General features: G+C 49.2%; 1 protein-coding gene across 1 annotated transcript in view; it reads left to right on the top strand.

Moving 5' to 3' along the window:
• Positions 1-10: 10 nt before the first annotated feature.
• The window catches only part of LOC104072951 (taperin-like), a gene marked incomplete at its 5' end in the record, with an annotated part of 15,904 nt that continues 2,887 nt past the window's right edge, over positions 11-13,027 (top strand). Inside the window, 2 exons of the mRNA XM_009572570.1 lie at positions 11-467; positions 721-833. Coding sequence (XP_009570865.1) covers positions 11-467; positions 721-833 — 570 coding nt within the window. The remainder of the gene's footprint in view (positions 468-720; positions 834-13,027) is intronic.

The raw sequence follows: 13,027 nt of genomic DNA, 5'->3' as shown, positions 1-13,027 counted from the left end.
CCACCCGGCCCCCAAGCCCGACTTGGCCGCCATCCCAGCCCACGACCTGCAGGCCCAGGCCCTGGCCAAGCTGCGCCTGAATTCGCGCAATTCCTTCCTCTTTGTGCCCCGCCGGGAGGGTGGCCCGGCTCTGCCCCCAGCCCAGAGCGCCAGGCCGGGGCCACTGCCACCGCCCTCAGAGAAGGCACCAAAGGAGCCCCCGAGGGATTCTGCCCCAGAGCGGGAAGAGCCTGTTGCTTCCCCACTGGTGCCTCTGGATCCGTTGGTACCTGTGACTTACATCGATGACATTGTGGACACCGCCCTCAGAGAAGGCACCAAAGGAGCCCCCGAGGGATTCTGCCCCAGAGCGGGAAGAGCCTGTTGCTTCCCCACTGGTGCCTCTGGATCCGTTGGTACCTGTGACTTACCCGGACAGCGGGGAGCTTTCTCCCAGGGCCGTCTCGGCTGCGAGGACGGGAAGCTTGGTGAATCAGCCTGGAGGAGCTGGCCCTGATCTGGAGATGGAGTTTTCCTCCGTGCCCCTCTACAGACCACACTCTGCTCCCCCCCAGAGGGGAGGCAGCACCTTCACTGTCGTGCCCAAAAGGAAGCCCGTTGCCTCGGGGCTGCAGACTCTCAGTGATGCCAGCGGAAGGCTGCAGCCGGAGGAAGAGGAGGAGGAGGAGGAGGAGAGCAAAGGAAAAGGCAAAGCTGTGGAGAACGCTGATGGGCCCCAAGCGGGGATGTCCCATAAAAAGCGCTACCCCACGGTGAACGAGATCGAAGTGATCGGGGGGTACCTGTCCCTGGAGAGGTCCTGCATGAGCAAGACGGGCTCCCGCCGAAAGAAGGTAACTGCCTGGGGTGCCTCTGCGCTGAACAGCCAGGCTGAAAGTAGCTTGGTACTACTTTTGGCTTGTCTTTCCATGAGGCACTGGGTGGGAAGATGGGCAGTGTTTTTCTGGTCCTTTTGAGAGCCAGAGGCTTGCCCTCAGGGAGGGGGCATTGGGTGTTGTTCTACCAAGGAGATGAGGATGGGATATGACCTGTCATAACTGCAGGGCCTCTCCCACAGTCACTTCTTGGAGGTATGATAACGGAAAGTAAAATATTTCAGGTATTTAGAAAATCAAGGCGGGTCGCGTGGTTTGAACGGCTGTGGACTTGCCCCCTCTCTAGCTCTGCTCGCTGTGTCTGGCGGGTGTTGGACATGTTGAGCTCCCCATGGTCACTGCCCGGCTTGTGACACAGTACAGGGTGGAGTTGGCATCTTCCCCGCATTAGCGATCTATTGATAGAGGCTCAAGAATTAGGTCTCTATTAGGCAGAAAGAGATCAGCAACAATTTAACTCCCCTTGATAGGATTATACCACCTGGCTGCTCATTCTGGATGTGCAGCTACATCTCTGAAGATCCGCGAGATATCGATTGCTCCAAGTGTCTTTGGAGCGAATGCCAGGTTTTCTCACTGCTTGGGATCTAACTTAGATCCTTGTGAGCCTTAAATTGAGAATTAATCTTTGTATGGCGTGATGAAACGCATCTGGGTGTGATAAAGACACAGTCATGCTGAAAGAGCGAGTTATTTTGCTGTGCCGGAGGAGTAGGCGTGAATTGTTCGGCTCTGAAAGCAGCACGCTGAGGTGACAAATCCCGATTTCTAGGTCTGCGACGTGACATGTTTTTCCATAGCGGGAAAAGTTGTTTGACGTTCCGTTACCTAAATTGGACTAAATATTTGATGGACTGAATCCACATGGGTGCCTGAGGCACTGAGCATTATAATTTGAGGAAATCCTTTGAATAGGGTGCATCTCATCTAGAAGGGAGGCAGGGAGTGCTGTTTCTCGTGGCTTAACATTGTTAGATTCCTTCATAAGAGCACGCAGTCTGTGTTAATTTGATCATGACTAATGCAGGTAGCAGATCTGGAGCATGAGCGCCAGGAGATCCAGAATAAGCAAATAAACAGGAGTGTTGATTGTCACTCAGTGCTCCTGTATTTTTTTTTTTTCTTGTCCTCCTACAAGGAAATGCTTAATCAGACTGGATTTGTTCTGCTGTTTAAATATCTGCTGGATGGCACTCATTCCAGCTGTTTTTTTGGCTCTGTGCAGTTTGGGGTATTAATTGGATTTACACCAAATCAGCTGTGTGGTATAAATGGCAAAAATATCAAGAAGACATGTTACTGCTATGGGTAATCTTAGGATGGAGCAGAAAATACACACGAAACCTTGTGGGACAGACTTTCTTAGGTAAGCCCGGCTTCTGATGCAGCCGGTGGAGCTGATTTTGCTGTGCAGGGCGGTGCTGTTGGGGCAGCAGCCTTGCTGGTAAAAGAATAAAGCCTCAAGTAAGCAAAAACAATTAAGTGGTACATGACGGAAGCTGTCCTTAAACAGTACAAAAAGGAGGAAGGGAGATGAGATCAAGGCTAGTGCAGCGACTGAATTGTTTAAAGGTTGGTCAAACGCTGGAACAGGAACCCAGAGAAGTGGTGGCATCTCCATCCTGGTATTTGAAACTTGCCTGGGAAGAACCTTGAGCAACGGATCAGGTCAGACCTGCTTGGAGCAGGAGTCTGGGCTAAAGACCTCCAGAGGTCCTTTCCCAACCTAAAATACCGTATGATTCTTTGAAATTGGTTGACAACTGTTTTGTCTGTTCAGTGTTGGATTTGTGTGACATTGGGCAGGTCATGTAGCTTCTCCGCTTCTGTCCTTATCAGCTTAATAGCATTATCTATCCCACTCTGCAGGCACTCTGAAGATGAAGTATGCTAAATACTGCAAGATTCACATACATCTGTAGTGGCGTTTGCTAAGAATTCTATGTGGGGAATGTCCTGCATGAGAACTTGCATAAAGATCTAGTTTCTGAGAAGAGAGAGATTAAAAGGCAAAGGAGGAGCTGCCTGTTACATTGCAGAGCTCAGGAGGCTGAAACAAATGGGGACCCTTCAGAAAATAAAATCCAGCTTAAGGAGAAGTAGTAGAGACACAAGTTTCTGGGTACAATTAAATGTGGCAATGTAATGGGAGAAACAGCAGGTTTTCTTTCAGTTCCCTTCCTGCTAGGGGTGGCTAGCATGGAGACTGACTTTGTAGCCAGGGTTTAGAAGATGCTGGTGCTGTAGCAAATGGAAAGATTTCTGTTTACTCTTAACCTAGAGGATGTTTGTGGCTTTTACTCTGGGTAATAAGGCTGAATGTTGATGCCTGAAAAGGAAGAAGCTAGTATTAGGACGCATTCCTTGGTTTCTTCCCAAGAGATCGCTGTGTGTCACCACGGCAACCGGCCAAAACCAAGGGTTCTGATTTGTAGATATGTCAGGGTTTTCAGAAACTTGATTTTGGCCAGAAGCAGACGTTTCCTGTGAGCTGGAAGCTGCAGTTCTTTGGTAAAACCAATCTCCCTTTCTCTTTCGGGGGTATCAAAATTAAACCTGATGCTGGTTTCAGGGAGCAGCTACCTGGGTCTTTTGGGATGATTCTCTCCAAGCAGACCTGCTGGATGAGCCCACCTCCTGCTGAGCATCTTCCTTTCCAAACCTTGCCTTGGATTTGCTGAAAGGTCTTTAAGTATGCTCCAGGCTCAAGAAAGTGGTGTTTAGTGAAACTTCGATGACTTAGAAAACTTCATCGCTGATGCCCTTTTTTTAGCAGGAATCTGGGGGAGAGAAACAACAGGTCTAGCACAGCCTGGAAATGCTGCGTTCCTGCAGATCAGCAGGTGTCTGTGCTTACGTTCAGAGCTAATGATTTATTAGGAGGGAGAGAGGCGGTCGTGGCAGTTAGACTGATTGTTCTGTGAGATGCAAATTGTGTTTTTCTTCAAATGCGGAAATTTGTCCTCCCTTTTCTGTCCCCTTGTCTGGCCACTGATTGCCTGACTATGATAGAGATGCCAGCAAAATGGAGTTGACTCGATCCACGTCTTCTGTGGCTTTTTGGAGTGGGAGGGTGGCTGGGACAGTGTGGGAGTGGGTCCCAGCGCTGCTCTGGTCTGCATGGAGGGAGGTCCAGCCCCTTGCTCTTGGCTGCACGGCTGCTGACGGCGGCTGCAGGACTTGTGGCTTTGCTGTGGCCTGAGGGACTGGTGTTCAAGGCCTTTCAGGAAAAATAGCTTTATTGCTCCTTCCAGACACTTCAAATATGTGAAGCATCTGTTTGTTTTGGGGTTGGAGCTGGATCTTGAGCTGATGAGGGGGAGAGAGAGAGAAATGCTGTTCCTGTGTCAGAATAAAAAATGGGTTCCCAGCTCTCTTGCGCAACTAGAGCTGCTGCAGTGGGACAGTTCACCCAGGGCTGAGAAGGTGAACATGGGGTTGTGTACGACGGGACACGGTCAAGATCTGCAGGTGGAGGGCAGAGCCCAAGCCGTGGTCGTCCCAGGGACCGGGCTGCCCGTGTGGGCAGGGAGTTTGTGCTCTTGTCCTCCTAGAGATGTTGAGATGCCCTTCAGGACTGTTCATCTACTCCGTGGCTGTTTTGAGACCTCTCCAGGCGATATCACGGTTAGTTCAGATAAAGCGGTGGGGGTGTGACTTCAGTTTGAAAACTAAGTGAACATTTGCAGCTTGGAACGGATGTGCTGGGTTTCAAGCGGAGCGCGGGGCAGCTGCTGGAAGAGGCTGGCTGAGCTGTCAGCTCTGACGGTGAGGACAGGATACGTGCGCAGGAGCGGAGGGAGACCTACTGACCTTTATTCTGAACGGGGAGTCGGGGAGAGGATGCAGAGCGCTGTTGGTGACCTCTGTTCACTGCTCATCTTTGTACTCTGTTACTACAGAAGAAGTAAAGACACTTCAGCCTGATAGCAGCCCCAGGAGGAAGGGAAGGCTTTGCTGCAGGATGTGGATCTTTGGGATCTTGGAGGATAAAATCTAGCTTGGCTGAGCTGACAAGAATCAGTCTTGGTTTGGTTACCTGCCAGAATAACGTCCAATAATGTTGTCAGCAAGATAGAAATCTAGGTTTCTGTAAAACATGTGACTGGCATGTTGAAGCGAGTGATTGGAAAGGACTGCAAATTGCTGAGCCAGCTGGGGTCCTGAGAAGTAGTCGTCTGTCTTTAGGCTTCATGCTCTTATCTTGTTAGAGGCTGGACTCTGCTGTGAAGGTCTTATGTGTGTAGAATTTGCCCTGACTGTGCTCCTTCCTTATGTCTTGTCGCTCCTGCAGTTCATCCCAAGTCACCGTACGTTTGTCCTCTCCAGGACCTGGTACCTCTTTGGGTGGCCTGGCCAGAAGGATCCCCAAGTCCTGTAAATAACAGGACTTGAGAGCCAACAGACATCGGATTCTTGATGGTTTTAAGGTTTTTTGCTTGTCACAGTTGGCAGTTTGCCGAGTGCTGGAAGGTGAGCTGCAGCCTTCTGTGAACAGGGCTTACAAGAATAAAGTTGGTGGGATCCAAACAGTTGGAGTCTAATGCTTTCCTACTTCTTTGCAAAATTGTCTTCAAAGATGTTCAGCTTCAGCTGAACTTCAAAAAGTTCTAGCTTACGTGGACTTTAGCATGGTCCATTTTCCAACGTTTTGAGCTGCATGATGCCTGAATATGGCTTCCAAATGCCCACTTAAATGTCTGTTAAAAAATTATTCTAAACATCCCTCAGCTTTTCATCATGGGCAAGATTGGGCAGCAGTTTTGCTGAACTTCTTGCTCTGTAGCTTTCCATCTGTTCACTTCTGCTGGAGATGGTCTCCTGTGAGAACCAGGTGTAGGCTCGAGATGTTGGCAGGGATAAACACATCCAACTATTGCCCAGACCTGTTTGGAGCAAGTCTGCACAGTGTGGAATCTGAATACCGGTGACTGCCTGAAGTACTTTTTTGCAATGTATAACATATGTAAATAAACCATAACACAAGTAAATTAACCTGGTGGTAGAAGCAAAAATCCCTCTGCAAAAATTACTTAGATTCCCTCATCTCTGTGTTTTGGAGAGGTCAGGACAAAGATTTGTGTTATTTAGCTTTCGGAGAGCTGCTTGTTCCTGTTCTATTTTCTGTCTCGTGGCTGTGCTCTGCTGGAGCAAATATATCTGCCACCTTTAAGGAGGGGCTGTAGTATGTATCTGACATGGATGTATTGAATTTTTGGTAGATGAGGTCAGCGGTGACAAGTCCTGCTCAGAAAATACATGTCTTGGATGATCAGGCATGGTCCCTCCCCTGCGGAGGTGATTTCCACTAGCTGTCAGATGTGAGCAGGCTGCTTCACTCAGACATTGCGATTTCCCTGCCCTTTTCTAATTCTGCTGATTTGTAGCCTATGATGTTGATGGCTGAAGACTCTAGAAATCCGGATCTTGTTGCGGTTATAGTTTTTAAACCACCTCACAAGCTGCACCTGAGGCTATCGGTGGGGAAGTAGGTTGGGTTTTGTTTCCCCGCTGCCTGCCAGCTCCTTGAAGTGCTGCTACTTTGTTGTACTAAACCCCTGGCAGAGCAGATGAGTCATATTTATCTCATCTCCATAGTGGGAAACTTTCTGTGACTGAGATTCTCCATGGCCTTGCTGCTCCCATGCTTTGCCTCGTGCTGCAGCGACAGTCTGAGCGGCTCCCAAATTCCCCCCGGTTCTCTTCCTCCTGTCCCCTGCTTGCCTGCCGCTGTCAGCAGCACGGGGAACGGGACAGAGGAGCTAAAATAGAAACTCTTACGCAAATAAGAGACCAGCCTGCGTTTGAAGCTGGTTAGGACGTGCCCAGGGCTCAGCCTGCACCAGAGCTTGAGAGGAGATTTGGAGTTCTTTATGCTCTGAATTCTGATCACTTGGATTACAGTTAACGTTATGTTAATTGGTTTCCTTAATCTGTGGACCAGATTGGAGACAGTTTATAATTTCCCTCCATCTCAAGTACTCAGCTTGTCTTGGGTTTGGGTTTTCCTCCCCACTCTGCTTTTTCCAGAACGTGGTCACAGTGTTCCTGAGAAGAACTGAGGAAGTACACACTCAGGCTGGCTAGGGCAGAAGTCCTGCTTGTCTGTGTTGTATGTGGGAAACAGTAAGAAAAATTAAAACATTTCATTTCCAGGTTCAGTGGCAATAAAGGAAATCTCGGTGAGAGCTGCTGCAGCTCTGGGGTTGTGCTCACTCCCCTCCTCAGTGAAACCTGGGCGATTTAAAATCTATTTACAAACCCAGACTCTTCCTAGTGACTGCAGTGGGACATGGGTGTGCCCTACAGCTGTAACGATACCACTGTTTGGACAGTTTGTGTAGGAAGAGTCACATGAAGCATCTGTATCACACAGAGAAACTTCACAAACATCCTGGGAAAATCTGGACTGGAGGAACTTGGTGCTGATATTTTCTGAGAAGTGCCCTTCAGTGATCTTGGGAACTTGGCAGGACGGAACTGCTGTTTTGTAGGCATTTGAAAGACTATAGGCAAGCTGAAGAAAGTATCTCAGACGTTATGAGAGCAAAACACTTGCGTGCTTAGGGAAATGTATAGCTTGCAGACCTGAAAATGCAGGTCTGAGGGCATATCCGTAAGCCTCATGGTGAACTTGCTGCACTTAGCCACTTCTCTTTGAGGAAATACCTTTTGCATATTAGTAGTACAGAAAAAGGGCAAGAGAGACGTGAACTCTGTCGTGCAGCTAATACTGTTCACATCACTGAAGCCTTTTGGTCCTGATGTCTAGAATGAGCTCCTTGCCAGGGTGGGAGGTTATTCTATTCCCAACCTCCCCATATCTCCTGGGAAACCATGCTCCATCTGTCCCATTCCAGCTGGAGACTGTTCACTTGCACCAAACCGAGGTATTTGTTTGGGCTGCTCTGGTCAGTCTCGGTTGCACAGAAATGTTTGTGGGTGGCATCTCCCAGCGCTGCACCGTGTTGTAGCCACAAATTGTATGCTCAGAGTTGCCTGTAAAGCAGAATCCTCTGCTGTTTAGGAGTTTTGTGCGTTGTTTATGCAGATACCAAGTCTTGACACTAATTGTATCTTGTGCCTGCTCTCTTTGTGTATTCAGATGAGATTTGTTTCATATATGTAGGGAGATTTGTCCAATCCTTACGGGCCAAGCAAGTAATATTTGAATTGCTTGTTAAACTGTGGAAGGCTCTGACTCCTCTGTCTGTAGTTGTGCGAAGGAATGAAGGGATCCTTGGGTGAATAGCTGCTTTGTACCATGTCAGACTGGGACTCCAACTGCCCTGTGGTTGTTTGGGCGCTGGAATCTCTTCTTGTCCGACACAGTCAAGGGAAGAGTTAACAAAGCTGCCTGCCCTGCAGTGCTCTCCAGGACTGTCCCTACCCTGTCACTTCTCATCAGGAATTTGAAACTTCCCTGTGTCTTGTACAAGGAATTTAATATTTCGAATCTCCATGCATTGCTCCTATCTACCATGTGCTTCAGCATATTGATTACACAGAGCTGGCTTTGTGGGTTGCCTTGTAAATGGAGACTTTCATGTTTTGACGTGTGGCTTGGGAGCTGGGATGTGATCCTGGAGGCAATCTCTCCTTTGCCAGCAACACAGTGCTTTCTTGACATGCTACTGCTGTAAATCTTTAGTGCTGCTAGCTCTATTTAGTAACTAACTCTGTGATGCAGTTAATAGTTGAGCAAAACTCAGTGTTACTCTTAGGAAACACTTCTTGGAAAAGCATGACCAAGTGAACCTATGGTGGAGTAGCCAACTCTTGTGCCCCAAACCTCTTCTTTTTGTACAGAATGACAGAAAAACATTTGTACAAATGTACAAATGTACATTTCTGAAGTGCCATCTGCAGTTTTCTGGGCATACTTAGGCTGCTTCAGCCATAGCAGTACAGGGTTAATCTGATATAGGAACCATGCCTCAAGTCCCCTCCATTCCTAGGGGTACCTATCAGGGAAAAACCCTTTCTTCCTGTGTCAAGGAAAGGCTTTAGAGGTACAAAAGCTCCTTATCTTCTCCTGAATGATAGCAAATGCCTTGGTAATATGCTGATGGTACTGCAACCCCCAGGGTACTATTCCAGGCAACCCCCAGGGTACTATTCCAGGCTGCCGCACATAGAGATTGTGCCTGGAGTTATTGAAAAATTTGGGCTGACACATGACCATATTTTCAGGACAAGTACAGGCATGTAGATAAGCTCATGGCTAACTCCTATGAAATGGCTCATTTTCCCCAAAATCCTTTATCTAAAAGTTTCAGAGAGAAAACTGCATCGCCCGGGGGTTGTCTAGATCATTGACTGCAGGTTGTAATGCAACAATGAAGGTCCCCCCAGAGGGACCATTTATGAACTGCTCCTCCACCTCCTTTTACTAAATCTGCTGATCAGTGAGAATGGTCAGACTGGGTCAGATGGAAAGACCAGGGTAAACCCTTTGGGGATCTTTGTCCACCATAAAATACCTGCTTCTACCCTCTGTTTCCAGTCTCACAAGCAGTTATTTGTCTGTGCAGGGACCTTCCCTCTCACCCTATGGCAGCGTGGAGCTGGGAGGTTGTTCTGTGAGGAGACCCTCCTCTTCACACCGATCCTGAGCTCTGTTGGGCAGAGCCTCCACCAACATACTGAAGGGGTTTTGGTGCTTGAGGAGCTTTCCTGCCCAGCTTGGGGGGCTGTTTCTTGCAAACCTCTACGGGATGCTCTATATCAACAGGCTTCCTGATGCACTCCCAGCTGTCTGCTGCTGTAGTTTTCAGGTATCTTGTGCTTTTGTCTCGTCGACCAAATCTTTAGACAACCAGTGCAGCAGCAAATGTAGCAAAGCTCTATGTTAGACTGCACAGAAGCACAAGGTTCCTCAAAACACTGATTTTGTTCATGCTTGTTCTCTCAGAGATATTAATCACTCGCTCTTTTGTATTCATGCTGAACAGTTGTCCACCCTTCCTGCAGATATCAGCTGAAACCCTCCTGCTGCTGTTGCTGAAAAAGGAGGAGGCGTTTGATTGACCAGGTGTGAAAAGCTGCTTTAAATCACAGCCAGCAGCACATCGGCAGGGACGTCAGTGCAGTCCCTAGTTTTGTCACTTCAGGATTATATTGCTTGGGAAAGAGAGGATGATTAGAGAAAAATTAGTACCTGAAAAGAGCAAATCTTGAGCCTTGGTGCTACTCAGCTGTTTGGATCTTGTGAAGTACTCGGGTAGCATAAGCACGTTACCGAAAAATTGCTATGTCCCTCTTGTCACCACGCAGCAGCCACTGCCCTGTTATTTAGTCTGCAGCAGCAGTGCGGCGGGTTTCGGTGTTCTGGAGGTACTGTGTGATGTTAGCAGGGGCAGGAATAAACTCCAGCTTGTGCTTCACGACTTGCCATCCCATCCGGCTCCTCCGCACACTGAGCAGGGATGGCAGCGGTGCCCCTTGCAGCCTCCTGCAAGAGCCACGGGTTTGGGAGACGGCTGTTCGCAGTCGCTCTGTGGGGAAGGGGGAATGGGCTCAGTCGTTTTCAGTCCCATTGTAGGCTGCTACGATGGGGATCAATATGCTGACTCTGACCCTCCTTGCTGGAATATAGTTAAAGGGTGATTCCCCTGAAACAAGGGTGTCTTTTTTTTTTTTTTTTTTTTTTTTACTTCTCTTTTCTAAGTGAGCCCTGTATGACTTACCCAGATTTACGCTTGTTGGGCAATGTTTACCCTGGTTTCTCTTTCCTGGGTACTCTATTACTCATTACTGTTCAAATCCTAGCCAATAAATAATAATTTTTGCTATGGCAACAAGAATCTGGTGGCTGAACAGCACAATATTCCCTGAAAAGCCTGCCTTATTCTTCCCAGTATGGCTCTGATTGCTGGGCAGAGTATTAATATATAGGTATATGGTTTTGGACTCTGGTTTTGTGACACAGTTCTGGGTGAAGCATTCAGCTGAGCAAATAGTGGCAAATCCCTGCAAGCATCCACAGCTGAATGGTGCAAAATTCTTCCTTTCCACAACTGGCAGCTGCTGCTGAGGCAGAAACGGGGGAACCACTGCTGAGACACGATGAGCAGAGTTCTCTGGCTGGGCTTGAGAGTGCTTGGCTCTTCTGGGATATGTTTTTCTTCTAAAGAAAATGACCCCTGTTGCCTTCTGTGTTTCTATAAAAGTCTGTATGGTTTGGCAAGGGGCTGCTGGCTGTGCAAACCTGTTGTCTGTGCCGTTACTGGGCTCTTGATTTTTCTTTTTAGATGGTTCCTGGGACTGAATCTGCCTGTGTTCCCTACGCACTGTGCTCAGTTCTGCTCATTGGCTGCTCAGAGCATTTCTTAAGGCAGCTGTATGACCCGTGTGTCCCCTAGTTTTGCTTGAATAAGTTGCCCTCCATCGTCTCTTGGATCAAGCAGAGCTGCTTAGTGCTTCCCCTGGAACCACCGCATGCTTGGGGAGGGGAGCTCGCGGTGGAACCTGGGCGATGCCACAGCGGGTTTATCGATTTGAGTTTTGGGGCTCTCGCTCTGCAGGAGGGTTGACTGAGCGCCCCGGGGGGTGTGCAGGTGTGGGGAAGGTGGCCACTCGTGCAGAGCCTGTTTGCTGGAGTCTGACCCTGTGCCAGCGCCTGGTTGTTCCTCCAGTGTTTGTTTTGCCTGGGCGCGTCGAGCGCTTTATTGCAGAGCGGCCATAGGGCTCTTCCTGCTTCTTGATAGCAGTGCACTGGGTGCGGGGAGCGTGGGACGCTACTATAGAGGAAGCCAACGTGGTTTTTGAGGGGGGGCTCTTGCGCCGGGGTGCACTCATGCCAAGCAGGACTGCGTGGTGTCCGCCTTGGCGTAGGCTGCGCTGGCCCAACTGGAGATCTTGCTGAAGCAGCAAATTATCTTGTTATGAGCTCTCCCCGAGGCTGGGGCCCTGGGTGTGTGGGGCTGGCACTGCTGTGATTAATGATTGTTCTTTTTGAATAGCTTCAACATTGCCTCCTAGAGCTTTACGGCCTCTCTGCAGCAGGTACCTGACAAACCCCGATGGCAGAGCGTTCTGCAGGACACGCAGCCCGGCTCTGGGGAGCGAGCGTGGCCTGAATTGAATTGGCTGTGGGCAAGTGGGAGCTGCTTTAGTTCAGGGCTTAGGCTGGGCTGTTGGCGTGTTGCCTCTGGGCTCTGAATGGGGGGTGTCTCCTCATCATTTCTGCTGCTTTCTACTCTTTGGTTTTACTCCCTGACGAGGCTGTTTTCTCCTCTTGCACTACATGCAGCTTTGGTCCAAATTGGACTCAAAGTCATTTTTCTTAGCGATTTCCTCCTGATAGCAGAAAACCAGGAAAACTTAGTTCCATCTCCCAAGCTTAAATTATAAAAACAAGGCACATCTCTCCTGTCCCCTTTATTTTCCGTGTTTAGTCAAGTACTGCTTGCCCTTCAGCACAGTTGCCCACACTGGTAAGCGGCCTGTGTGCAGCATCTGGTTCTGGGATAGCTTCTGAGCTTCCAGGAGTGCTGGGCACCTCCACCCTCGTGGCCTTCGTGCCTGGCAGCATGGCTCGTCCCCGCAGTACAGACGCCACATTGTGAGCGGTCGCTGCCTGCTCTGCTGCCTGGCTCGGATCAGGGAGCATCTAGGTCAGCAGCAGGGGTGAGAAATTCAGGGAACAGCAACTGGGATGCTCTGATCTTCAGGGCCATTTTATTCCAACCCCTTTTTTCTGAAATATAATCGTTCCCCTCCCCATGTGTTATCTGGGGAAGGTCAGAGTGGCTCTGGCCAGGACTGGGGCAGGGAATGGGGAAAGGCAGCTGGTTGCCCTCTCTGTTATTTCCATCCTTCCTTCTCCTGGGAGCGTGGGGAAGGGAGCCAGCCTGTGTCCGAGGTACATCCTGGACTGGAGCAGAGTAGCATGCAGCTCCATCGTGCATATTTGCAGTGCGGAGGAGGTGTTAGGTACTCGCTCTGTTACCTGGATTTGATTCAAGCTCCCCTCATTGCTTTTCTGAAAAGCTCACTGTCTTGCCTTGAAAACCCTTATCACCCACATAGCTCCAGCATGTCTGCTATGGGCAGCACAGGATAACGCAGTAGCAGGCTGGCTCCTGCTCGCTGCCGGTTTGCAGGCTTTGTCCCCCGGTGCAGTTGTAGATTTGGCTTTAGCAGGACCC

This window comes from Fulmarus glacialis, unplaced genomic scaffold, assembly GCF_000690835.1.
Source record: "Fulmarus glacialis isolate BGI_N327 unplaced genomic scaffold, ASM69083v1 scaffold22662, whole genome shotgun sequence".
Lineage (NCBI taxonomy): Eukaryota > Metazoa > Chordata > Aves > Procellariiformes > Procellariidae > Fulmarus > Fulmarus glacialis.
Note: the sequence above shows the minus strand (reverse complement) of the source record. Positions and strands in the feature narration are given on the sequence as shown.